At 59.5% G+C, this 25056-nt stretch overlaps 2 protein-coding genes, 1 long non-coding RNA gene and 1 pseudogene across 22 annotated transcripts in view; 2 read left to right on the forward strand and 2 right to left on the reverse strand.

Annotated features, from left to right (window-relative positions):
* Positions 1 to 2917, forward strand: part of PTDSS2 (phosphatidylserine synthase 2) — a 37571-nt gene extending 34654 nt beyond the window's left edge. For all 4 annotated transcript variants that reach the window (XM_015113213.3, XM_077961593.1, XM_077961594.1 and 1 more), the window contains 5 exons: positions 101 to 219; positions 976 to 1090; positions 1164 to 1309; positions 1481 to 1666; positions 2016 to 2917. In XM_015113213.3, the coding sequence (XP_014968699.3) occupies positions 101 to 219; positions 976 to 1090; positions 1164 to 1309; positions 1481 to 1666; positions 2016 to 2178 (729 nt within the window). In that variant the 3' untranslated portion in view covers positions 2179 to 2917. The remainder of the gene's footprint in view (positions 1 to 100; positions 220 to 975; positions 1091 to 1163; positions 1310 to 1480; positions 1667 to 2015) is intronic.
* A 2923-nt stretch (positions 2918 to 5840) lies between these two features.
* On the reverse strand, positions 5841 to 20218 carry RNH1 (ribonuclease/angiogenin inhibitor 1). Of its 17 annotated transcripts, none has more exons than XM_077961601.1 (12): positions 20065 to 20218; positions 17275 to 17359; positions 16595 to 16749; positions 14566 to 14737; positions 12435 to 12605; positions 11805 to 11975; positions 11031 to 11201; positions 10782 to 10952; positions 10473 to 10643; positions 9989 to 10159; positions 6210 to 6380; positions 5841 to 6105 (listed from the first exon to the last, which is right to left on the reverse strand). In XM_077961601.1, the coding sequence occupies exons 4-12, from the start codon at positions 14649 to 14651 to the stop codon at positions 6018 to 6020; spliced, it is 1371 nt and encodes a 456-aa protein (XP_077817727.1). In that variant the 5' UTR covers positions 14652 to 14737; positions 16595 to 16749; positions 17275 to 17359; positions 20065 to 20218; the 3' UTR covers positions 5841 to 6017. The 17 variants fall into 17 exon arrangements, 12 of the variants coding, with proteins under 12 accessions (XP_077817727.1, XP_077817725.1, XP_077817726.1 ...); XM_077961599.1 differs by lacking the exon at positions 20065 to 20218 and adding an exon at positions 19567 to 19778; XM_077961600.1 differs by lacking the exon at positions 20065 to 20218 and adding an exon at positions 19567 to 19778 and having other exon boundaries at positions 17275 to 17554.
* Positions 14714 to 15469, reverse strand: LOC106993152 (uncharacterized; annotated as a pseudogene).
* LOC144334029 (uncharacterized) lies at positions 19849 to 22265 on the forward strand. Its single transcript, XR_013403373.1, has 2 exons — positions 19849 to 20220; positions 20510 to 22265. It is a non-coding gene; the product is annotated as an uncharacterized LOC144334029 (long non-coding RNA).
* Positions 22266 to 25056: the final 2791 nt, after the last annotated feature.

The following is a 25056-nucleotide window of genomic DNA, read 5'->3' on the forward strand; positions in this document are numbered from 1 at the left end:
GCTGAGGGGCATTCTCGGTTCCCCTGTGCCCTGCTGGGGTCTTCCTCAGGGGCTCCGTTACCCCCCAACCCCTGCGACGAGTGCTGGCCCCTCCCCGCAGTGGATCATGGATGTGCTTGTCTGCAACGGGCTGGGCATCTACTGCGGCATGAAGACCCTCGAGTGGCTGTCCCTGAAGACGTACAAGTGGCAGGGCCTCTGGAACATTCCGACCTACAAGTACGTCGTGGGGGCTGCAAGGGCAGGGCTGGGTGCGGGTTACCCAGAGGCAGCCTCAGCGTCTGTGCCCCAGCGGACCCCGAGCACCAGGCCTGTCCAGCGTGCGGCTCAGCGGGGTGACTGCGGGGCTTTGCCTCCCGGAACCTCCCGTCTGACCCGTTGTCACTTGAGCCTGGCCGCCCCTCATGGTGGCCACGGCGTCTGACCCACTCACCTCGCTCCTCAGTCTCCGGCCGGCCTGGCTCAGGGGCTCTGGGATCCTTCCGTGCTTCTCCCTCCCCTGGTTGCTTTGGTTATGAAATAGTTGCTGGTACTTTGTCATTATGACTTTGGAATTTTAAAAAGATACAAAAGTCTAAGGAAAGGCCTGGGGGGCGGGGGTCTCCCCTCCTGCCTGTGGGTGCCCCGGCTCTGCCTGGATACCTCTGCACACGTGGCCAGCTCATGGCGCCGTGGAGCGCCCTCTGAGGCGCTGCGGCCGCTGCTCAGACTGGAAGAGACTGAACAGCAGAGGGCTGTGGGGAGGCAGGGCTTGTGGCTGCGTGGCCAGACCTCGGAGAGCGGCCAGGCAGCAGCTGGGTAACCAGGAACAGAGTCCGTGGCCCGATGCCGCAGGGTGGGGCCGGGTGACCAGGAGCAGAGCCAGCCCGTTGGCGCAGGGCGGGGCCGGGTGACCAGGAACAGTCTGTGGCCCGATGGTGCAGGGTGGGGTTCGGTGGGCTGCCGTCCTCAGGCTGCCGGCTCTGTGGTTCCCAGGGGCAAGATGAAGAGGATCGCCTTCCAGTTCACGCCCTACAGCTGGGTTCGCTTCGAGTGGAAGCCGGCCTCCAGCCTGCGTCGCTGGCTGGCCGTGTGCGGCATCATCCTGGTGGTAAGGCCGGGCTGCCTCGCGACGGTGTGGCGGGCTGGGGGCCAGAGCTGGTGCTCACCTTCTCCTCCCCTAGTTCCTGTTGGCAGAACTGAACACGTTCTACCTGAAGTTTGTGCTGTGGATGCCCCCGGAGCACTACCTGGTCCTCCTGCGGCTCGTCTTCTTCGTGAACGTGGGTGGCGTGGCCATGCGCGAGATCTACGACTTCATGGATGACCCGTGAGGGCTGCGGGGAGCCGGGCGGAGACACCCCCGGGGCGGGGGTCCGGGTGGAGACACCCCTGGGGGGCAGGGGGCCGGGGAGCAGAGACTGGGAGGCTGGGGCCTGGGCAAGGCCTCCTGGAGGACCCTGGGGGGCCCGGAACGCTGACCCCCCTGCTACCCCTGCAGGAAGCCCCACAAGAAGCTGGGCCCGCAGGCATGGCTGGTGGCGGCCATCACGGCCACGGAGCTGCTCATCGTGGTGAAGTACGACCCCCACACACTCACCTTGTCCCTGCCCTTCTACATCTCCCAGTGCTGGACCCTCGGCTCCGTCCTGGTGCTCACCTGGACCGTCTGGCGCTTCTTCCTGCGGTGAGTGGGGGCGGGCGGGTGTGTTCCGAAGGAGGGCTGCTGTCCAGGTCTCTTGGCGCAAGCGCTGTGGGAGTTTGGTGGTGGTGGTGCCTCCTGTCCCTGCTCCAGCCCTCTGGCTGCTTCTGTGGGAGGGGCCTTTCCTGACCCAGCCCTCGGGTCCTTCACTCTGCACTGGTGGATCCAGGCTCCTCAGGGCTCCAGTCAGCCACGGCTGCTGTCGCAGGGCCAGGGTACCCGGCCCCCACCCAGCCCATCCTGGACCTCCACAGGGATGAGGTGCCAGCTGTCCGTGGGGCCTGCAGTGGGGGCTGGTGTGGAAGCAGGTGATGACACTGCCCCCTGCCCCCAGGGACATCACTTTGAGGTACAAGGAGACCCGACGGCAGAAGCAGCAGAGCAAGGATGACCAGGGCAGCGCCGTCGGCAACGGGGACCAGCACCCGCTGGGGCTGGACGAAGACCTGCTGGAGCCTGGGGTGGCCGAGGGCGAGGGGCCACCAACTCCAAACTGACCTGGGCCGTGGCTGCCTCGTGAGCCTCCCAGAGCCCAGGCCTCCGTGGCCTCCTCCTGTGTGAGTCCCACCAGGAGCCACGTGCCCAGCCTTGCCCTCAAGGTTTTCTTTTCCTTTTCTCCCGTGCATCTGGCGAGGCTGAAGGCAAGGGGTGGAGGAGGCCCCAGCACAGCCTCATCTCCGTGTGTACACGTGTGTGTGTGTGTACACATGCATGGCCACCTGTGGTGTGCACGTGTGCTCTCCTCCAGTGCCGGGAGCTGGCTGGCGTGGCAAGGGTGTGCTCTGGGGCAGCGTGTCCCTCAGGAACCAGGTCCTCCCTCCCCTTTCTGCCTGGTCAGCCCCGTGGCCTCTGGCCCACCAAGCTCCGTGTCACTCAGCCACGGCATGGCCCCGGCAGGGACATCACAGTACCCTTTCTGCACTCCGTGGGCCCCGGGTGCACTGAGGCCTGGAGGAGTCCACCCTGGCTCCACATCCACCTCCGCAGCTCGCGTGGGCGTTCGTCCACAAACACTCCATAGCTGAGAGGCAGTGGATCCAGGCGGCGACGCTGAGCCATTTCCTCAGAGCCTTCCTTTCACACAGACCACCCTGGAGGACACGCGGACGGGGTCAGAGATCACTGAGCTGGCCCCTCCGGGGGGCCTGGAACCCGGATGCTGGGGCCATGACGCCTCTGGCTCCGAGTTGAGGGTCGTCTTCACGAGCAAAGAGAACCAATAAAGTGACAACGAAAGTCTGAGGCTTCCAGCCCTCCCCCCAGCTCCCCGTGTCCTGCTTTGGGGTCCAGTGCAGCCCCCCAGCCTGCTCTCACACCCAGCGCCCACTTGGGGAAAACCACAGAGGACGGGAGGCACTGGGGTCAGCCTCAGCCTCTGCGCCTGAGCAAAGACTTGGCGCCCGCCCCGCCCTGCCTCCCAGAGAGAGCAGGTGCCGGACGCAGCCCCTCCCCCAGGCTCCAGGAGGGTCCAGCACCCACCCTCTACTGCGTTTGTCCCAGGGCCGGCGACCACTGGGCAGTGGACACAGGATTCCTGGAGAGGGGCAGCTGCCTTCTCGGGCCACTTTTTTTTTGAGATGGCGTCTTACTCTGTCACCCAGGCTGGAGTGCGGTAGCACCATCTTGGTTCACTGCAACCTCCGCCTCCCAGGTTCAAGCAATTCTGCCTCAGTCCCCCAAGTAGCTGGAATTACAGGTGCCTGCCGCCACTCCCGACTAATTTTAGTATTTTTAGTAGAGATGGGGTTTTACCACATTGGCTAGGCTGGTCTTGAACTCCCAACGTCAGGTGATCCACTTGCCTTGGCCTCCCACAGTGCTGGGATTACAGGCGTGAGCCACCGTGCCCAGCCAGGCCACTATTTTTTAAACTTTACCATGAAAATTTTCAAACACAAATGGAGAGAAAAGGGGTTCCCTGAGCCCGGTTCCTAGCAGGGGGGAGGTAAGGGGTGTCGGTGGCTGGTTGGACACAGCCTGAGGGGACTCCAGGAGCCAGATGCACCCACACTGCCTGCTCTGCCTCAGGGCCCCAGGCTTTAAACAGCTTTACTTTTTTTCTTTGACTACTTTTGGGGAAATTTTCAACCCCTGTATGTCAAGGCTCACATGAGAGCAGCCTCCCGGGCTCGGCAGGAAGATGTCCTGTGTGGCCACCACGCCCGGTGCCCAGCAAATCCCTTTTCCAGTCACAGCTACTCACAGCTTTGGCCTCTGCGGCCCTGCCCTGTGCGGCAGGACACACGGGGCCTCAGCATCTGCTCTTTGCAGGTGGCAGCTTTGACCCCTCAGGAGGAACTCCCCACTGTGGGGGCCCCTCTCCCCCCCTCACTCCTGTGGGACCCCACTGTCACTCCACCCGTGCTCTGCATCCCCCTGATGCTCTGAGCCCCGTGGCGGCTGGTGGCGTGGTGGCAGGCGGGGGTGACGGTGGCGGCCGGCGGGGGTGGCGGCCGGCGGGGGTGACGGCAGGCGGGGGTGGCGGCCGGCGGGGGTGGCAGGCGGGGGTGACGGTGGCGGCCGGCGGGGGTGGCGGCCGGCGGGGGTGACGGCCGGCGGGGGTGGCGGCCGGCGGGGGTGACGGTGGCGGCCGGCGGGGGTGGCGGCCGGCGGGGGTGGCGGCCGGCGGGGTGACGGCCGGCGGGGGTGGCGGCCGGCGGGGGTGACGGCAGGCGGGGGTGGCGGTCTGCTCGTGGTCACCGTCTGCTCTTCCCAAGGAGCAGGACGAGGCGGGGCTTGCGATGAGTCCTGTGTTCAGGCGCCCGCCGTGTCCCAAAGGCGGCCCCTGGGAGCCTTTCCGGCAGCAACTCAACCCCAGACAGCGCCCAAGGGCTCTGGTTCCCCACACACCGAGATGCTCCGAACTCACCTTGGGCATCTCTTGCCCCAGGCCTGGCATCACCCATGTCCCCAAGGAGCCCTGTTCCCCTGACTAGGGGGGTCATAGTTAGTTTCTAAGATCCTGGGTCATTTTTTAATGTAGTATGTATGTATATATGTATGTATGTGTGTGTGTTTGAGACGGAGTCTTGCTCTGTTGCTGGAGTGCACTGGCGCAATCTCAGTTCACTGCAACCTCCACCTCCCAGGTTCAAGCCATTCTCGTGCCTCAGCCTCCCAAGTAGCTGGGATTACAGGCATGGCCACCACGCCCAGCTAAATTTTGTATTTCTAGTACAGACAGGGTTTCATCACGTTGGCCAGGCTGGTCTCGAACTCCCGACCTCAAGAGTTCCCGACCTGATCCACCCACCTCAGCCTCCCAAAGTGCTGGGATTACAGGCAGGCGTGAGCCACTGTGCCCGGCCTCCGCACCCAGCCCCTGGGTCGCTTTAAAGGGCTTTATTGGGCCGGGTGCGATGGCTCACACCAGTAATACCCAAGACCAAACACCAGCCTGGGCAACATGGCAAGACCCTGTCTCTACAAAAAATACAAAAATTAGCCAGGTGTGGGGGTGCACGCCTGTAGTCCCAGCTACCTGGGAGGCTGAGGTGGGAGGACGGTTTGAGTCCCGGAGGTCGAGGCTGCAGTGAGCCGAGATCGCACCACTGCACTCCCACCTGGATGAGTGAGAGACCTTGTCCAAAAAAGGGGGGTTGCCGGGGAACTTCTTTGCAATGAATTTGTAGTTGCTGACTCAGCATCAGACCTTTGAAAGCTGACAAGCGTCCCCCCTCTTGGCTTGGCAGGGCAGGGCACCCCGGGCTGGCCCACCTTGATCAGCTGCCCACCCGTGGGCAAGATGGGCTGCCCCTGAGGATGGGCCCCACCGTCCCACACAGAGCTGCAGACAAAGCTGGGGCAAGAACTGGGCTCCAGGCAGGACCCCAGGTCGGGCTGCGCTGGGCAGTGCTGGGAGCTCCTGAGGCTCCAGGGTGGAAGCTGTGGGAGTGCTGGGCCTGTGGGCAGCTCCCAGCAGGCGTCACCCTGCACAGGCAGAACCAAGGGGCATCCCCCACCCCAGGCAGGGCCTGCCCTTTGCTCCCCAGTGTGGGTGGGGTACGGCTCACAGGACCCAGCTGAGCACAGCCAGGGCCTTGGGCTGCTTCCCTGGTGCAGGTCCCTTAGGCAGTGAGAAACCCATGCCACGTGAGGTGGTGTCGTCTCTGATGCCAGCACAACTCGCAGGGACCCCAGGAAGGACAAGAGCCCCTCCTGCCAAGAAAGTGCTTTAATGGTTTATAAAGTGTCCAAAATATACTGGCAAAAATAAGCGGATCTGAGCGTTTCTCTTCAAACCTAGGATATGCAGGGCGAGGACGTGGCAGGGGCTGGTCAGCCCCAGGGGTGCCTCGAAGCCGGTCGTCCAGGGAGAGCAGCGGCAGGAAGCGCCTCAGGAGATGACCCTCAGGGATGGCTTCTCCTCCTCCAGGGCCTGCAGCCGGTCCTCCATCGCCTCGGACCAGTAAATGTCGTACAGGCTGCACAGAGGCCAGAAGGGAGGCATGGGTCTGTGTCCTCCCCAACCCCCGCCTTCCTCCCTGGGCAGCCCTGGCCACACCACCCGCCCAACGCGTCCACATACACCAGCTGCTCCAGGAGGCAGCCCGGCTGCCGGACACTCTCCACCAGCTGCAGGACGCCCGCGTCCCCCAGGCAGTTGTTGCTGAGGTCCAGCTCGCGCAGGCTATGGTTGGCCAACAGGGTCGCGGCAAGGCTGCTGCAGCTGCTGTCACTCATATCACAGTCGCCAAGCCTGGGTGGAGCAGGGTGGGGGTCAGGGTGCGGGGCGTGCCTGGCACCACATGACCAGCCGAGCAGCCTGGGCCTGGGGGGTGCGATGGAGGCCCACGCCGTGAAGCCCAAGGACCGACGGACACCTGTGCTCGGCAACTCGGGACCCTCAGGTGGGGCCGTCCCCAAGGCTCAGCCTTGGCAGCTTGTCTCACTGTCCCTCTATGGCCCTGGGCAGGTTCCCCACCACAGACAAAGGCCACACAGACAAGTGGGGCACGGCAGCCTGACATCTGAGACCTTCCGCAGGGAGGAGAAAGGACAGGAGGGAGATGCCGTCCACCCAGAGAGCCACACCCACCCCCTTGCCTCTCCTCGGGGTGGGCTTCAGAGGAGAAGCCAGCCAGAGGCCAAAGGGCAGCTGTGGGGAAACGAGGGTATGGAGACCACCAAGAAAGGCACAGAGTGGACAACAGACTTGAGGTTCCAGAGAGTAACGAGGGTACAGGCCAGACAAGAGGGTGGAGGAGACAAGACCCGACACCCACTTCCCGGGGTGGAGCCGCCACAGGCCGGACAGCAAGGCCAAGGAGTTATGCTGGGCCTCTCCAAAGTGGGGGCCAGAGAAGCTGCAGGACCCCCACCCTGTGCGGTGGCTCAGGGGGAACCAGTCTGCAGTGAGCAGGACCCAAGGTTCCTCTCCACACCTGGAACACCCACAAGGTCCTGACAGCCAGGATGGTGTCCCTTGGCAGGGAACTGGAAATCCCCCAGCAGGAGAAAGCCCTCGGGAAACAGCCATGACTCAGTCTGCAGGACCCCCTGTCCAGCATGACTTAGCCTGCAGGGCCCACTGTCCAGGGCTCCGAGGCCTCACTCAGAACCTGGTGCCCAGCCCAGGATGACCAGCCACCCATGGAAAGCCCCTGGCAAGAGGCACACGGGAAATAGCAAACAAAAGACAAAACACTGAGGATGGAAATTCAGTAGACTGGCTGGTAAATGAGAACATCTCCCAAAAATAAAACATCGAAGAGAAAGAAAATTTGGAGAGCACAATTAGAGGGCCAGTCCACAAGACATCAGGACAGGCTCATGGGCACACCAAAGAGAAAGGGAAGAAAAGAGAGAAAAAAAATCAGCAAAGGCATATTTTCTTAGAACCAAGTATCCAGCACAGTCAAAGAACAAGACCCACATCAAAGCCAAGCACATGGAACCCCGAACACAATGGACAAAGAAATCTGGAAAAACTGCTGAGAAAAAGCAGATCATACGCACAAGATCACAGTGGCTCATGCCTGTAATCCCAGCACTTTGGGAGGCTGAGGCAGGCAGATCATTTGAGGTCAGGAGTTCAAGACCAGCCTGCCCAACATGGTGAAACCCCATCTCTACTAAAAATAAAAAAATTAGGCCGGGCATGGTGGCTCACTCCTGTAATCCCAGCTCTTTGGGAGGCCAAGGCAGGTGGATCACGGGTCAGGAGATCGAGACCATCCTGGCTAACATGGTGACACCCTGTCTCTACTAAAAATGCAAAAAATTAGCCAGGCGAGGTGGCAGCGCCTCTAGTCCCAGCTACTCGGGAGGCTGAGACGAGAATGGCGTGAACCCGGGAGGCGGAGCTTGCAGTGAGCCCAGATCGTGCCACTGCACTCCAGCCTGGGCGACAGAGCAAGACTGTCTCAAAAAAAAAAAAAGCTGGGCACAGTGGCACACGCTATACCCAGCTAAATGATCCAAGGGCAGAGCAGGGGCACAAGGCCTCCAAAAATTACCTTCTGCAGAAACATTTCTCAGGAAGCTGCAAGAAAACGTCCTTCAACAAAGGGAGGAAATCCGGAAAGACATCCTGACCCGGAAAGACATCCTGACCTGGAAAGACATCCAGAGCCGGGCAGGGTTCCCGCGCGGGAGGAAGGTGGGCGGGGCTTCCAGGAAGATGGACCACAGGGTGGCCAGGGAGGCTAGAGCCGCATAAAGCTCTCAGGTTTCATGAACTATGACCTCTTTCAAAGCTAAAAAGAGAACTCAAAGTGGTGCCACCACCCTGCCTTGCCCAGCACATGAACATGCATGCTCGCTCTCACCCATGTACTCATGCACACGCACACTCGTGCTGACACGTGCTCTCACACACTAATGCTCACTCTCACCCATGTGCTCCCACACATGGACAGTCGTGCTCACACTCATGTTCTCACACACAGACACGCACGCTCACTCTTGCCTGTGTGCTCATTCTTGCTGTGCTCATACACACACTCATGCTCACAGACACGTGCTCACTCTCGCCCATGTGCTCCCACATGGACAGTCGTGCTCACACTCATGTTCTCACACACGGACACTCATGCTCACTCTCACCCATGTGCTGACACAATCATGCTTACACGTGCTCACATGGACACTCGTGCTCACTCTTCGCCCATGTGCTCAATCATGCTCACATGCTCCCAGACATGTATGCTCACTCTCGCTCGTGCTCGTACGTGTTCACACACGTGCTCTCACCCATGTGCTCATACACGGACACTCATGCTCACACACACGGAGTCGTGCTCACTCATGTTCTCACACACGGACACTCATGCTCACTCTCACCCATGTGCTCAATCATGCTCACACGTGATCGCATGGACACTTGTGCTCATACTCGCTTGTGCTCACACACTCATGCTCACGTGCTCACTCGTGCTCTCACCCATGTGCTCACTCTCGTGCTCACACACACGGACACGTGGCTCACTCTCGCCCATGTGTTCACACACACGGGCAGTCATGCCCACACGTTCTCACACACGGACACTCGTGCTCACACATACGAACACTTGTGCTCACTCTTGCCCATGTGCTCACACAGTTGTGCTCATACATTCTCACACGGACACTCCTCTGGCTCGTGCTCACACACACGGACACTCATGCTCACATGCTCACACAGACACGTCCTCACTCTCGCTCGTGCTCACACGTACACTTGCTCACTCTCGCCCATGTGCTCAGACACGCTCATACACACTAGTGCTCTCACCCATGTGCTCACACACGGACACTCGTGCTCACACGTGCTCACACGGATACTCGTGCTCACCCATGTACTCACACACGGACACTCATGCTCACTCTCGCCCATGTGGTCACATGAACACTCGTTCGCATGCCCATGTGCTCACACAAACGGACATTTGTGCTCACACGGGCTCACTCTCACCCATGTGATTTCACAGACACACATGCTCACACTGTGCTCACACTCACAGACACTGCTCATTCTCGCCCATGTGCTCACACACACGGACACTCGGGCTCACACATGCTCACATTCATGGACACTCGTGCTCACACATGCTCACATGGACACTTGTGCTCTCTTGCCCATGTGCTCACAGACACCCATGCTCACACACACGTGCTCACATACGCCTCACCCATGTGCACACTCATGCTCACACACTCGTGCTCACACCCACATGTGCTCACACACGGACACTTGCGCTCACTCTCACCCATGTGCTCGCACACATGGACACTCGTGCTCACACAGACACTGCTCACTCGCCCATGTGCTCACACACGTGCACATGACCTCCCAAATATGTGTACTCGTGTCCCTCTCACACTCACCAGAGCACCCGCAGCACGGAGCCGGGCTGGCCCAAGCCCTTGCAGAGTTCCTGCACGCCCGCGTCCCCCAGCCTGTTGTTGCTTATCTGCAGCTCCAGGAGAAATTTATTCTGGGTCAGCACCGAGCTGAAGTGGGAGCAGCAGGCGGCTGTGAAGCTGCAGGACTTCACCCTGTGGACAGACAGGACTGAGGCCTGGCAGCGGACCAGGCTGGCCCACAATTGCAACTGGCCCTTCTCCTGAAAGCCCCACATGGACCTGAGCAAAAACATCTGAGAGCCTCCCAAGGTGTGGGCACCTGCACCTGGTCCTCAGCCCCAAGCACCGTTACTATCAAACCACAGGCTGCTCCCTGGCCCATGCATTCTGAACGCCAGAGCTGAGCCCAGCACCTCCACTGGAGTCGCTCACTCCTCCCCTGGTCTCCTTGGTGACCCTGGCCCTCTCTTGGGCGACAGGGCCCTGCCCCGACAGCCACACTCACCACAGTGACTCCAGCTGGCAGCCGGGCTCCAGCAGCGTCTCACACAGCAGCCGGGCACCCTCGTCCCCCAGCTCGTTGCCGGCCAGGCTGAGCTCCTTCAGGCTCTCCTTGGTCCTGAGGACACGGCACAGATCCGCACAGCCCTTGGCGGTGATGCCACACTCCCAGATCCTGCAGGACATGGACCCCCCCAGACTTTCCTCAGCGCCATCTCATGGCCTGAGGTGCGCCCAGCGGGTGGGGGAGGGCTCTGAGGACGGCCCGCGGCCCCTGACCCTCCAGGAAGGAGGCCTCGGGGAGGTGACTCACCACAGGGTCCTGAGGCTGGAGCTGGGGTGGAGCAGCCCTGGGCACAGCTCTGCAATGCCCACATCACCCAGCTTGTTGCTGCCCAGGGCCAGCTCCCGCAGCGAGGCCTTGGAGGCCACGATGCTGCACAGGTCCCGGCAGTTGTTTGACGTGATACCACAGCTCTCCAGCCTGGGGACGCAGGTCACGCGTGAAGCAGCATGGGACCCCCGGCCCACACCCCGCACCTCCCCAAGGCCCAGGGCCTACTTGAGCGCCTCCAGCTGGCAGGGGGAATCCTTCAGGCCCTGGCACAGCACACGGACGCCGGCCTCATTGATGTCGTTGTTGCTAACCGTGAGCTCCTTGAAGTCCGGCTTGGCCCTGAGCACGGAGGCCAGGGGCTCGCAGCTGGCAGCCGAGAGGTTGCAATACTCAAGCCTGGGGGGTAGCCGAGCTTAGCACCACACAGGAATGTGCACCAGCCAAGGGTGTGATGCCAGGGAGTGCAGGGGGGTGCTGGTGTCTCATCTCTCCCTCAGCCTTCTCCTGCCTAGGCATCAGGTGGCAGTGCTGAGGGCCCCCCCAGACTCATCCAGAGGCCCAGGCCTCTGTGGACACCGGCATTCCTTCTGGAAACCCCTCACCCCCTCCCCGACCTCGGACCTCGGGGCCCAACCAGGCCCAGGACAAAGAAACCAGCCTCTGGAGGGCAGGGCCGCCTGCACGTGCCAGGCCGTGGTCAACTCACAGTGGCCGGGCCCCCCACACACACTGAAGTGGTGAGTGGAGCCGGACTCACGGCCAGGTCTGTTCCCACTGTCAGGTCCTGGGGCAGCTGTGCCTTGCAAAGGGCAACTGGAGGGGGAGGGAGGGCGACGACAGATCCCCCCAGTCCCAGCATCATGGAGAGGGGAGAGCACCACAAGGACCCTGTGACCTGAGTCCCTCCTCACGGCTCCTGGCAGGCGATGTGCTATATAGGGGGCTGGCTGGGGGACAGGCAGTGGAGAGCATGGGTCCCGGGGCAGGGGACACACTCACTGCAGCTTTTCCAGGCGGCACTGGGGGTCCAGGAGTCCCTCGCAGAGCAGCTGCAGGCCCGCATCCCCCAAGAGGTTGTCGCTGAGGTGCAGCTCCTGCAGCGTGGGCAGGGAGCGTAGCGTGCCGGACAGGACCCCGCAGCCGGCCCCCGTCAGGTAGCAGTTCTGGAGGCTGGAGCATACCTGGCCGTCAGCAGGGCTCCCCTGAGCCAAACTGCCACACCCTTCACCTGCCAGAGCCTGGAGCCCGGAGCGGCGCTCTGCAGGCAGTAGGTCTGTACTGCTCCTTCCCTGGTCAGGCCGAGTGAAGGAGGGCACACGTGTGGCTCGGCTCAGGGAAACCTTGTCTGCAGACACACCCTTCAGCAGGGGTCCTGTGGTGATGCTGGAAGGCCAGGGATGGCGGGCGGGCCCAGACCTTGGGCGCAGGGGCTGGGACAAGGCAGGAGGGGCCCTGTCCCCCCGCCGTGAGGCCACCAGGCCTGTGTGCCTCTGGCTGATGCTGGAAATGCCCGCTGCCACCGCCTGCCCACCCACAGCTGCCCACGAGCCCCTGGCAGCTTTTTCCCCTGCTGCCGGGCTACCAAAGCAGGCCGCACCAGGCCAGAGGCAGTGCCAGGCCCCACCTCACCTCAGCTTCTGGATCTTGCAGGAGGGGCTCTGCAGGCCCTGGAGCACGCAGTGCACGCCAGCATCACCCAGCTCATTGCTGCGCAGGCTGAGTTCTGTCAGTGCAGGGTTGACTCGGAGTGCCGAGCTGATGTCGCCGCACCGTGCCTCTGTGAGGCCACAGTCGTCCAGCCTGCAACCAGACCCCAGGGTCATGCGGGCCACACTCAGGCTCCTCCACTACCCCACGCGCAGATTACAACCCATCAGCGGGCCCAGAAGACAGCACGGCAAGTCACACAGGACGTTGCAGAAATGAAACAAAAAAGAGGAGAACTGTTCTGTGAAAGTTTTAAGGCCGGGCGCAGTGGCTCAAGCCTGTAATCCCAGCACTTTGGGAGGCCGAGACGGGCGGATCACGAGGTCAGGAGATCAAAACCATCCTGGCTAACACGGTGAAACCCCGTCTCTATTAAGAAATACAAAAAACTAGCCGGGCGAGGTGGCGGGCGCCTGTAGTCCCAGCTACTCGAGAGGCTGAGGCCGGAGAATGGCGTGAACCCGGGAGGCGGAGCTTGCAGTGAGCTGAGATCCGGCCACTGCACTCCAGCCTGGGCGACAGAGCGAGACTCCGTCTCAAAAAAAAAAAAAAAAAAAAGAAAGTTTTAAGATGCTTGCACGTATGCAGACGTGTGCCTGAGGCCTCACGTGCTCCTCGCCTCCAACCCTGAGGCACGAAGCACAAAAGCTCCTGGTCTGTCTCTAGGGAAAAAATCAAACCTGTCTGAGGTGACACCTACGGGAACTGCCTGGAACAGGACGCAGCAGGTAGTTCAGACACCGGAGCAAATACACAGTGACACCAGCTTCTAACATGACAAATACACATACTCCAGTCCTTCCTGATTAAATGAATAACTGAATAAATACAGAAAGGAAAAAAACCAGGTCTTGCTCACAAAAGAATGACAATTGATCAATGTGGAGGAAAGAAAGAAATTACAAAATTCAGACCGGGCGCGGTGGCTCACACCTGCAATCCCAGCACTTTGGGAGGCCAAGGTGGGCGTCACCTGAGGTCAGGAGTTCGAGACCAGCCTGGCCAACATGGTGAAATCCGTCTCTACTAAAAATACAAAAAGTAGCCGGGCGTGGTGGCAGGTGCCTGTAATCCCAGCTACTCGGGATGCTGAGGCAGGAGGACTGCTTGAGCCCAGGAGGTCGAGGCTTCATGAGCCATGATGGAGCCGTGATGGAACCACTCCAGCTTGGGTGACAGAGTGAGGCCCTGTCTCTAAAAACAAAAAGAATTTAAAGTATCTCTCGAAGGCACTGATCGGTCACAGGAGGAAAGGCAGTGGCGTCACAGTGAAGAGGATTCTTGCCAAAAATGCGGGACTTCAACCATGAGAAACCATCAGACAAACCCCAAGAGAGGACGTCCTACAGGAGCACGGCCAGACCCTCAGACCACCAGAACCAGAGAGATGAGGGGACAGTCACAGACGTGGAGAGGGCTAAGGAGACGGAGGACTGAGGGCCACGCAATCCTGGACCAGTCAGGAAGAAGAAAAGGGCAAGACGGAAAAGCAGACTCTGCCTGGAGGTGCTGGGCCAGAGCTAGCGTCCGCAGGTACACAGGACCACCCCACCAGGGAGCCCCGTACAGTCCTCATAACCCTCCGCAAACCTGACACTACTTCAAATAACCAGCTAGAAAGAGACAAGATGAGACCCACCCAGGCACTCATGTCCTGCTTGTGAAGCCAATGGGGTTGTGAGGACCTCGAGGGCCAAGGACTCCCAGCCCCCAGCTTGGCAGGGACAGGCAGCGCCCCACGGAGGCTCACGGAGGGGACCCCAGCTGTGTCCTGCCCTCGTGTCTGCAAGGGAGGGAGACGCGCGGAGACACCAGAGCCAGAGACCCACTGGCCAGTGCCGGCCCACACTGCATGAGCCTGGAATGGGCTTTACATTTCTAAATGGTCGACGAGAAGCACAAGAATCACATTTCATGCACGTGGAAGCTGCACGGAATTCATACTTCACGTCCATAAACAAGGCATTCCAGAGCAGTGCACCCTTCAGAGGACGCCGCCACCCGCGAGCCTGCCCCTGCCAGCACCCCAAGGCCACCCCGAGGGCAAGTGTACCTGACCACTTGGCACTGCTGGAGCAGGGGGAGGAGCTCGGCCCACCTAGCGTCACTCAGCTGCTCACACTGGATGTCCAGGCTCATGGTGGAGGTGAAGAGCCGCTGGGTGGGAGGCAGAAGGAAGAGAACGTCTTGGCCAGATCCCCTCACGGTTTCACGGGCCGGAGATTCTGCAAACGAGAAAAGTCCAAACAGGACCCACAGGGCTGATGTTTCAGGAGGAGCCGCAGCCTCTCCCGGAGCAAACACTTCCTCTTCAGCACCTTCCCCACCTTCGTCTCTGGAGCAGCCGTCGGGAGTGGGGCAGGGGGGCAGGGACCAGCACCCACCCCCAGAAAGGCCACCATGGGCAGCAGAGCTTGGGAACACAGATGCCAGCCCACCACCTGGCTGTCGCCACCCAGCCTCTGTGGGCACCTCCTCCTGCCTTATAGAGGGCGGGACAGCAGCAGTCCAGGAAGCCCATGCCTCTCATTTGCCTGGGCAAGGACAGGGTACGGTGGGGTGGTCTGTGAGCCTGGAGGCCCCCGCAGGGGAGCAAGGGAGTCTGTGCACTTGGCCTGTGTCTCACTCTGAGGACAGGAGGACTGGGCGGGCCAGGCAGGCTGCCCACAAAGCCAGAGACCTCTCAGGATGCCAGGATCCTGGACCCGGCCAGTGTCCCAAGCAAGACAGAGCAGGTGGTGCAGTCACTTGGGGTGCCAGCTTCCATGGCCCCCCTCTGGGGCTGGGGACTCTGCACCAGGCCAGGGCACATCCCCTGTCCCACGGCACACCAGCCCAGAGGCCAGACTGCCAGGCAAGCTGGGAGAGTCAGCCTGGGACGGGCACGGCTGCCACATCCTGAAACCTCCCCAGGCACAGGCCCTGAATATGGAAGGAGGTTCCCGAAGCCCTGCGAGCACAGCTCAGGTACCTGCCAGGGGCCTGGGGAAGGGAAGTGGTCAGGCAGAGACAGCCACCCCAAACCTCGGTAGGTGGATACATTCCCTGAGCACCTGCCAAGCACTGGCCTGGGGACTACAGCAGGGCAGGAACCTGGAGAGGAGGCTCGACGGCCAGGAGGCCTCCCTGGAAGCAGCAGCCCTGATGCCACACTGAGGGGAAGGGCGGGCAGGGCTGGGGAGAGGCTCTCATCCAAAAGCCCCAGGGAGCTGGCAGGATCCACTCCAGGAAATGACGCAACCCCAGCTGCCCTTCAGAAAGACGGCCAACAGGACCGCTCGAGAGGCTCCTGGTGCCCCAACACCCCCAGCTGCCTGAGTCTGTGTGCCAGGCACTCCTCTTCCCGGGGCTGGTTCAGAGGCGGCTGGTCCACTCCGGATGAGTGGAGGGAAGAGGCCCCTGGTACCAACCAGGAGGAAAGAGGCAAGGCTGGGCTCGGGTCCACACGCCTGGGAACCAGGCCTGCAAGGACAGTGGTAAAGGGCGGTGACACCCCATGGCCCCACGCGGAGGAACTGAATCCACCCGACCCGAAGCGCGTGAGCAAAACCGACCAGGGTGTGGTCACCCAAACTCTGACTCCAGAATCTAGTCATCGGGAGGTGCTGTGGACGGCAGTGGGGGTGGAAGGAGAGCCTCAGGCAGCTGCCCAGGCTGCACATGCTCCGCACATCCAGCCCGACACTCTTGTGTCCTCCATAGCCAGATGAAAGGTGGCCCCAGGGTGTCCTCCTCCTGGGAAAGCTTGGTGGGGGCTCAGGGAGGCCAGCGCTCCTGTGACCATCTGGAACTAGGGCTGTGGGAGTGGCCCCGTCCCCACCCCTCAGGCTTGGCCAGACCCTGCTGTATCCCAGGAAGGCCCTTCTGAACCTCTGTGGGTCACAGATCCCACTGAGAACCCCATGAAAATGCGGGTGTAAACGCCCTTCTCTGTGACTGGAGAAGGCCCTGGCTCCCTACACAGCCAGGGCTAAAGCACACTCAGGAACCCGCCACCACCAGCCAGCAGCCTGCTTTGGTCAAGGCAGGGGTCTGAACAGCGGCCCTAACGGTCCCTTATCCGGAAACCAGACCTTCCCAACCTTAGGGCGGGAGGTCTCCGCAGCGCCCAAGGCCTGAGCCCCCCCGCCCCGGGGAGCCACACGGGAGGGGCCGTTCGGAGGCCAATTCAGGTCCTTCGGTTCCGACGTGATGGGGACGTGGACACGGCGACCTCCGAGGGGCGCAGGGCCACCCCCTAGGGAGACACGGGCCACGCTCAGGCGACGTGCAAACGTTCCTGGTCCCTGGGACCCCCGCCCGCGTCGAGTCCCTCGAACCCGCTAGTTCTGGACACCCTGCCGCATACTAAAGGGCTGGGAGGGAACCTCAGAAAAACACGGAGGGGGTCTCCCCTGCTTCTCTGCCCCCGCCCGCGCCCGCTCACCCGGCGCCGCCGCCGCAGACCCAAGGCCCGAGCCGCTTCGCGCTCCTTCCGCCCAGGCGGGGGCGGGCGGAGCCTCCAGCGTGCCCAGCTCAGTCCCCGGGCCTCGTTCCAGTTACTACCCCAGCTTCCCCACTCCCCCCTCGGTTGGGGGTGAAGCCTGACGTCCGCATCCCGTTTCCCACCGTCTGCCCCCAACCAGCCTTTCCACTTAATCTCCTGGAACCGGCGCCTGCACCCGCCTTCCCCCAGACCATCCCTCCAGCTCTGGCAGCCCCTGCCTCCTCCCACAAACAGGCCGGATTCCAAGAATTCCCCAAACACTAAAATAAAGCAAACCTGAGATACTCCTTTTTGCTGCCAGACTGGAGATGATGGAACAGATTGACGATGATTTGTTGTGGCTGACGCGAAATGGGCGAGGCTGTGAGGAGAGGTTTTGGAGAGCCGCTGGGCCCTCCTGAAAACTTTGGACACACCCTCCGTTTCTATCAGTCAAGAGTTCTGGCCGGGCGCGGTGGCTCAAGCCTGTAATCCCAGCACTTTGGGAGGCCGAGACGGGTGGATCACGAGGTCAGGGGATCGAGACCATCCTGGCTAACACGGTGAAACCCTGTCTCTACTAAAAAATACCAAAAAAAAAACTAGCTGGGCGAGGTGGCGGCCGCCTGTAGTCCCAGCTACTCGGGAGGCTGAGGCAGGAGAATGGCATGAACCCAGGAGGCGGAACTTGCAGTGAGCCGAGATCTGGCCAAAACCAATGTATATCTTTTTTTTTTTTTTTTTTTTTTTGAGATGGAGTCTCGCTCTGTCGCCCAGGCTGGAGTGCAGTGGCCGGATCTCAGCTCACTGCAAGCTCTGCCTCCTGGGTTTACGCCATTCTCCTGCCTCAGCCTCCCGAGTAGCTGGGACTACAGGCGCCTGCCACCTTGCCCAGCTAGTTTTTTGTATTTTTTAGTAGAGACGGGGTTTCACCGTGTTAGCCAAGATGGTCTCGATCTCCTGACCTCGTGATCCACCCGTCTCGGCCTCCCAAAGTGCTGGGATTACAGGCTTGAGCCACCGCGCCCGGCCCACCAATGTATATCTTAAATGTATTTCATTGATGCCTCATATCTCTCTAAAACATATAAAATCAAGCTGCCCCAACCACCTTGGACACATGTTCCCAGGATCTCCACCGGCCGCAGTCACTCATTTTTGGTTCCGAATTAATCCCTTCAAATATTTTACATTTTAACTATTACTATCAACAGTACCTTTTTAAAAATAAGAATGGCCCTGAAAGATGTCAACATCCGAATCTTCAAACCTGTGGTGTTACCTTACGTGGCAAAAGGGACTTTGCAAATATTAGGAATATTGAGATGTGAAGGCTATCCTGGGGTATCTGGGCGGCCGGCATATTATCGTGAGGGTTCTTATGCAGAGACAGCAGGTTTTGAAGATGGAAGAAGATGGCCTCTAGAAGTTGGAAAAGCAGATTCTCCTTGGGAACCTCCAGAAGCAACTACCCTTGCCAACACCTTGATTTTAACCTCCTAAAACTCACTTTGGGCTTCTGAGCTTCAGGCCTATAAAACAACCTATCTATGGCAAATTCGTTATAGCAGGGATGAGACAATAGCTCACTGCAGCCTCCTCCTCCAGAGCTCAAGCCATCCTCCTGCCTCAGCGTCCCAAGTAGCTGGGACTACAGGCGTTCACTACCACAACTGGCTAATTTTTTCCATTTTTTTGTAGAGACGGGGGTCTCACTATGTTGGCCAGGCTGGTCGCAAACTCCCGGGCTCAAGAGATCCGCCCGCCTTGGCCTCCCTAAGTGCTGGGATTACAGGCTGCACCAGCGCATCCAGCCAAATGTAACCTTTTTTTTTTTTCTGAGACGGAGTTTCACTCTTGTCACCCAGGCTGGAGTGCAGTGGCATCATCTCGGCTCACTGCAACCTCCGCCTCCTGAGTTCAAGCGATTCTCCTACCTCAACCTCCCAAGTAGCTGGGATTACAGGCGCCTGCCACCACGCCCGGCTAATTTTGTATTTTTAGTAGAGACGGGGTTTCACCACGTTGGCCAGGCTGTTCCTGAACTCCTGACCTCAGGTGATCCGCCCGCCTCGCACTCCCAAAATCCTGGGATTACAGGGGTGAGCCACTACGCCCGGCCCCAATGTAACTCTTAACGGCAATATCGTGTGCAGTCTCCCGCTCGTATTCGGTTTACTCGACCAATCGCTAAGACGACACTTGAGACTGTTTTCATATCTTTAGGCTTTCCACCATCCTAGAAAGGGGCCTTGCCTGGTTCTAAGGCCGTTCTGAAACACTACCCAACTGTCCTCGGGAAACGGTGCAGAAATCCTCTGGTTTCCCCCAAGGCGCGTGGGCACCTTGGCTGGAACCTCGCCCAATAACACGATGTGCCTGGGGCCCCTTCATCATTTCCGCCAACCCTGGTTACAGCCCTGACGCTGGCCCCTAAGAGCCGTTCCAGTTCTGTCGCTCTCCTCCCCGCAGCCCCAGGCGGTAGCTTCGCGGCCCGGCGTCCGGTCTCCCGGTGGTCCCAGAGCGAGGCTCCGCAATGGAGGGCGAAGGACCCTCCCTCCCCGACCTCGCACGACCGAGACCGCCCACCTTTCCCCCAACGCCCGGCGGTGGGAGCCGTTCGAGTCTTCTCCGCCAGAGCGGTCCTTCCCGGGAGGCCGGTTCTTTGGGGGAATAAGGTCAAGGGTTACGTGATTTGGGGAAGAAAGCTCGGCTGGACCAAGATTGCTTGCGTAGCTCGCTGGAATCTAAGGCACTAGGTGGCATGACGGCCACGCGAGAACGACCCAAGTAGGCGCAGCACCGCCCCCCGCCCCGCGCAGGGACTTCCGGCGCGCCCCAAAGGGGAGCTCGCGGCGCGATGACGTCTTCAGGGAGCGCCACATCCGCCGGGCGGCGCATCTGCCCAGCGCAACCTTGCCGGCCCCAGACCCCTGCCCCGCCCGACCCCGCCCCGCCGCGGGAGCGCGCCACTCGCCCGCGCAGCAGGTGCCTCAGTAGCGCTAGGCGCGCGTCTTCCGAAAGCCCGACCGAGGCCGGCGTGGGCGAGGCCTGGCTACAGGCTGACGCACCGCTGGAGCTACTGACCTCGGGACGACTGGCGGACGGTCGCAAGCCTGGAGACCCAGAGCGAGACGGCCGACTTCCTTCTCGAGCCAGCAGAACGGGTTGAATGTGTCGACACCTCCAGCCGCCAGAGTCAGCGGCGCGGGCTTGTTGGAGCCGGCTGGTGGGCGCGGTCAGGTGCGGGGGCGGGGACTACTGGGCGGGGCTCGGCGCAGGGGCGGGGCCTGATGGGCGCAGTCTCGATGCGGGGGCGGGGCCTAGAGGGCATGGCTCGGCTCGGGGGCGGGGCTCGGCGAAGTACAGTCGGCGCAGGGGCGGGGCTCGTGGGGCGAGGCTCGATGCGGGGGCGAGAGGGTCTCGTGGGGACGGGGGTCTCCCTAGTAGGCGGGGCTTGGTGCTGGGGGCGGGGCCTGGCGGGCCCGTGCTGTGGCCTCGCACTGGCAGACACTTCTCGGCGATTCCTCAGAATCCTCGGAGGAGGCGGCCAGACCCGGAGCGGCAGCGCCGTGGAGGCGGAGTCGCAGGCGCGGGTCGGGCCTGGCTGGGGCGCGGAGCGCGGCCCCCGGAGAAAGCGGCGGCCTCGGGACAGGAGGGACCCGGGAGAAGCCCCCCTGGGGCGGCTCCGCATGTCGGGGTCGCGCCTCTAGGCGACCTTGGTAGAGGGGCTCCTTTGCGCCGAGATCGCGACCCTCGAGGGAGCCACGGCCCGGTGATCCACGCTGCCCGTCCCGGCCATTGGCTGCGCCTTTGTTTCGTGGGACAAAGAGCTGCGGACCCAGCTCTCATCGCGGACCCAGCTGCTCCCGCGTCCATTCTGCGGCCAAGACACCCGAGCGCCGCCCGGAGCCCCGGTACTGAGGGGCGCAGGCCGAGTTCCAGACTAGCCTGGGAAACGCAAAGCGACCCCACCTCCACAAAAGTGGGTTTACTTTAAGTTTTTGACTAGTCCCCAGTTCACAAAATTGACATTTTGGCAGATGAAGATTGCAAGGAAACTGACGGTACGTCAGATTTGTTCTTTAGCAATTTGCTAAACCTCTTCTCTGACTGCCTTTATTATGTATTTATTTTCCAGACAAGGTCTTACTCCGCTGCTTAGGCTGCACTGCAGTGGCGTGATCCCAGCTCACTGCAGCCTCCACCTCTCGGACTCCAGCGATCCTCCCGCCTCAGCCTCCCAAGTAGCTGGGACCACAGGCGCCAGCACGCCTGGCTTATTGTTTTATTTTATGTAGAGAAGAGGTCTCCCTGTGTTGCCCAGGCTGGTCTTGAATTGGGCTCAAGTGATCCTCCTGCTTCAGCCTCCCATAGCGCTGGAATTACTGGCAGGAGCCACTGTATCCGGCTTGATCATCTTTAAAGAAGGTGGTTCTGGCCGGGCGCAGTGGCTCACATCTGTAATCCTAACACTTTGGGAGGCTGAGGAGGGTAGATCACCTGAGGTCAGGAGTTCAAGACCAACCTGGCCAACATGGTAAAAACCTGTCTTTACTAAAAATACAAAAATTAGCCAGGCGTGGTGGCGGGCACCTGTAATCCCAGCTATTCGGGAGGCTGAGGCGGGAGAATCGCTTGAACACGAGAGGCAGAGTTGCACTGAGGCTAGACCACACCATTGTACTCCAGCCTGGGCAACAAGATGAAACTCTGGCTGGGCACAGTGGCTCATACCTGTAATCCCAGCACTTTGGGAGGCCAAGGCAGGCAGATCACCTGAGGTCAGGAGTTTGAGACCAGCCTGGCTAGCATGACAAAACCCCATCTCTATTAAAAATACAAAAAATTAGCCAGGCATGGTGGTGCTTGCCTGTAATCCCAGCTACTTGGGAGGCTGAGGCAGGAGAATCACTTGAACCCAGGAGGCAGAGGTTGCAGTGAGCCAAGATCATGCCACTGCACTCCAGCCTGGGCAACAAGAGTGAAACTCCCTCTCAAAAAAGAAAAAAAAAAAAGAAACTGTCTCACAAAAAAAGAAGGTGGTTCACACACACACACCCCCCCAGGAAAGCTCAGGGCCGGAAGGCAGCCAACCTGGCCGTGACCCTCATCCTGCACACGTGAGCTTGGTGACCAGTAGCTGATTCTTTAACCCTCTAAGCTTTGGAGTCTGGATGTGAGGTTTAAAATTCATGACAAGAAGCTGGAAGGATGCCTCCAGCCTGACTCCTGGACTGGTTCTCTTGACCACTTCAAGAATGACATCTTTGCGAAAGCTGCTAAAATGTTCTGGTTTCATTTCATTCTTTTCTATGCCATGACCTCTCAGATTTGTTCCTGGCAATTCTCATAAGAGTGAAGGAAATGTTTAAAGTGGCTGTTTGGGCTTCCTTTTGTGACACCCTGTGGGGAAGGTGCCCAGGTATGTATGGGTGCTGAGTGTGTGGCCAGCACGGTGTCTGTGGCTGGGCCTCCCTCCTGGACAGTGCGGCCACAGCCCCTGAAAGGTATGTCTTCATTTTTATTTATTTTTATTTTATTTTATTTATTTATTTTTTGAGATGGAGTCTTGCTTTGTTTCCCAGGCTGGAGTACAGTAGCGCCATCTCGGCTCACTGCAAGCTCCGCCTCCCGGGTTCACGCCATTCTCCTGCCTCAGCCTGCCGAGCAGCTGGTACTACAGGTGCCCGCCACCATGCCCGGCTAACTTTTTGTATTTTTAGTAGAGACAGGGTTTCACCGTGTTAGCCAGAATGGTCTCAATCTCCTGACCTTGTGATTCGCCCGCCTCTGCCTCCCAAAGTGCTAGGATTACAGGTGTGAGCCACCGTGCCCGGACTTCATTTTTATTTTTGAACTTACTTGGCTCACCTAGTTATGTCTTTATCTTGTTTTTTAACTTACCCAGTTCACCCAGTGTGGAATTAGGAGTATATGGACATATTCCCGCCCCCAGTTTTATATACCGCCCCAGAGCTGACTACTCTTGGTCGCTTCTGCTAGGTCCTGGCCGACTCGAATGTGCCTTTCCTCCTGATCCTGTGCCACACAGGGCTGAGGGATGCTACCCTCTCCTTCTTCACCTGCCCCTCCCTCACATATCCAGCCCCACCAGGCTACACGTTAGCTTAAAGAGGGAGCTTTCACATTCCCCATGAAAGGGAATCCAGGGGCAGGCTGAGGCAGGAGACCCCCAGTGTTCATGAGATGCCATTCTAGAGAAAGCACTGTGGTGCTGAAGGCCTCAGTCAGACCCCAGGGAGAGATGCCCCAGGGTGACTTTGGGTGGAGAGTCCTGTGCCTGTTCTACTTCCATAAAAATATCCAGGCCGCCGGGTGCGGTGGCTCACGCCTGTAATCCCAGCACTTTGGGAGGCCGAGGCGGGCGGATCACAAGGTCAGGAGATCGAGACCACGGTGAAACCCCATCTCTACTAAAAATACAAAAAAAAATTAGCCAGGCACGGTGGCGGGTGCCTGTAGTCCAGCTACTCAGGAGGCTGAGGCAGGAGAATGGCGTAAACCCGGGAGGCGGAGCTTGCAGTGAGCTGAGATCCGGCCACTGTACTCCAGCCTGGGGCACAGAGCGAGACTCCGTCTCAAAAATAAAAAATAAAAATAAAATAAAATAAAAATATCTAGGCCAGGCATGGTGGCTCACGCCTATAATCCCAGCACACTGGGAGGCCGAGGCAGGCAGATCATTTAAGGTCAGGAGTTCAAGACCAGCCTGGCCAACATGGTGAAACCCCATCTCTACTAAAAATACAAAAAAATGACGGCGCTGTGGCTCACACCTGTAATCCCCGCATATTGGGAGGCTGAGGCAGGCAGATCATTTGCGGTCGGGAGTTCAAGACCAGCCTGACCAACATGAAGAAACCCCATCTCTACTAATAATACAAAAATTAGCTGGGTGTGCTAGCACTTGCCTGTAATTCCAGCTACTCGGGAGACTGAGGCACGAGAATCACTTGAACCCAGGAGGCGGAGGTTCTGGTGAGCCGAGATCGCGCCATTGCACTCCAGCCTGGGCAACAAAGAGCAAAACTCCGTCTCAAAAAGTAGTAATAATAATATTTAAAAAATGAGCCGGGCATGGTGACCTGCACCTGTAATCCCAGCTACTCAGGAGGCTGAGGCAGGAGAATCACTTGAACCCAGAAGGTGGAGGCTGCATTGAGCCGAGACTGCACCACTGCACTCCAGCCTGGATGACAGAATGAGACTGTGTCTCTAAATAAATAAATAAATAACATGTTTGTCTAAAAATGCCTTTTTAATTATGAGGTATGTACAGAAAGCACACATAGTGTAAGTGTAGCACACGCTGGACTTTCACAAGTGACACGTGAAATGGGAAAACATTGGCCGGGCATGGTGGTTCATGCCTGTAATCCCAGCACTGGGAGGCCAAGGCAGGCGGCTCATGAGGTCAGGAGATCGAGACCATTCTGGCTAACACGGTAAAACCCCATCTCTATTAAAATACAAACATTAGTTGGGCGTGGTGGCACATGCGTGTAATCCCAGCTACTAGGGAGGCTGAGGCAGGAGAATGGCATGAACCCAGAAGGCAGAGCTTGCAGTGAGCTGAGATCATGCCAGTGCACTCCGGCCTGGGCGACAAAGCGAGACTCCATCTCAAAAAAAAGAAAAAAAAAGGCCGGGTGCGGTGGCTCACGCCTGTAATCCCAGCACTTTGGGAGGCCGAGGCAGGTGGATCACAAGGTCAGGAGATCGAGACCATCCTGGCTAACACGGTGAAACCCCGTCTCTACTGAAAATCCAAAAAATTAGCCGGGCATGGTGGCGGGCGCCTGTAGTCCCAGCTACTCGGGAGGCTGAGGCAGGAGAAGGGCATGCCTAGGAGGCAGGGCTTGCAGTGAGCCAAGATAGCGCCACTGCACTCCAGCCTGGACAATAGAGCGAGCCTCCGCCTCAAAAAAAAAAAAAAAAAGAGGATGAAGTAGCAAATATTTGAGAATTCAACTTGATTGGTGGCTGTTACAGGTTCATATCTGAGTGGTTACGTAGTGGGTAGTTTTTCTTTAACTTACACTGGCAATGAATGAC

The sequence above is a fragment of the Macaca mulatta genome, chromosome 14 (genome assembly GCF_049350105.2).
Source record: "Macaca mulatta isolate MMU2019108-1 chromosome 14, T2T-MMU8v2.0, whole genome shotgun sequence".
NCBI classification, from domain to species: Eukaryota; Metazoa; Chordata; class Mammalia; order Primates; family Cercopithecidae; genus Macaca; species Macaca mulatta.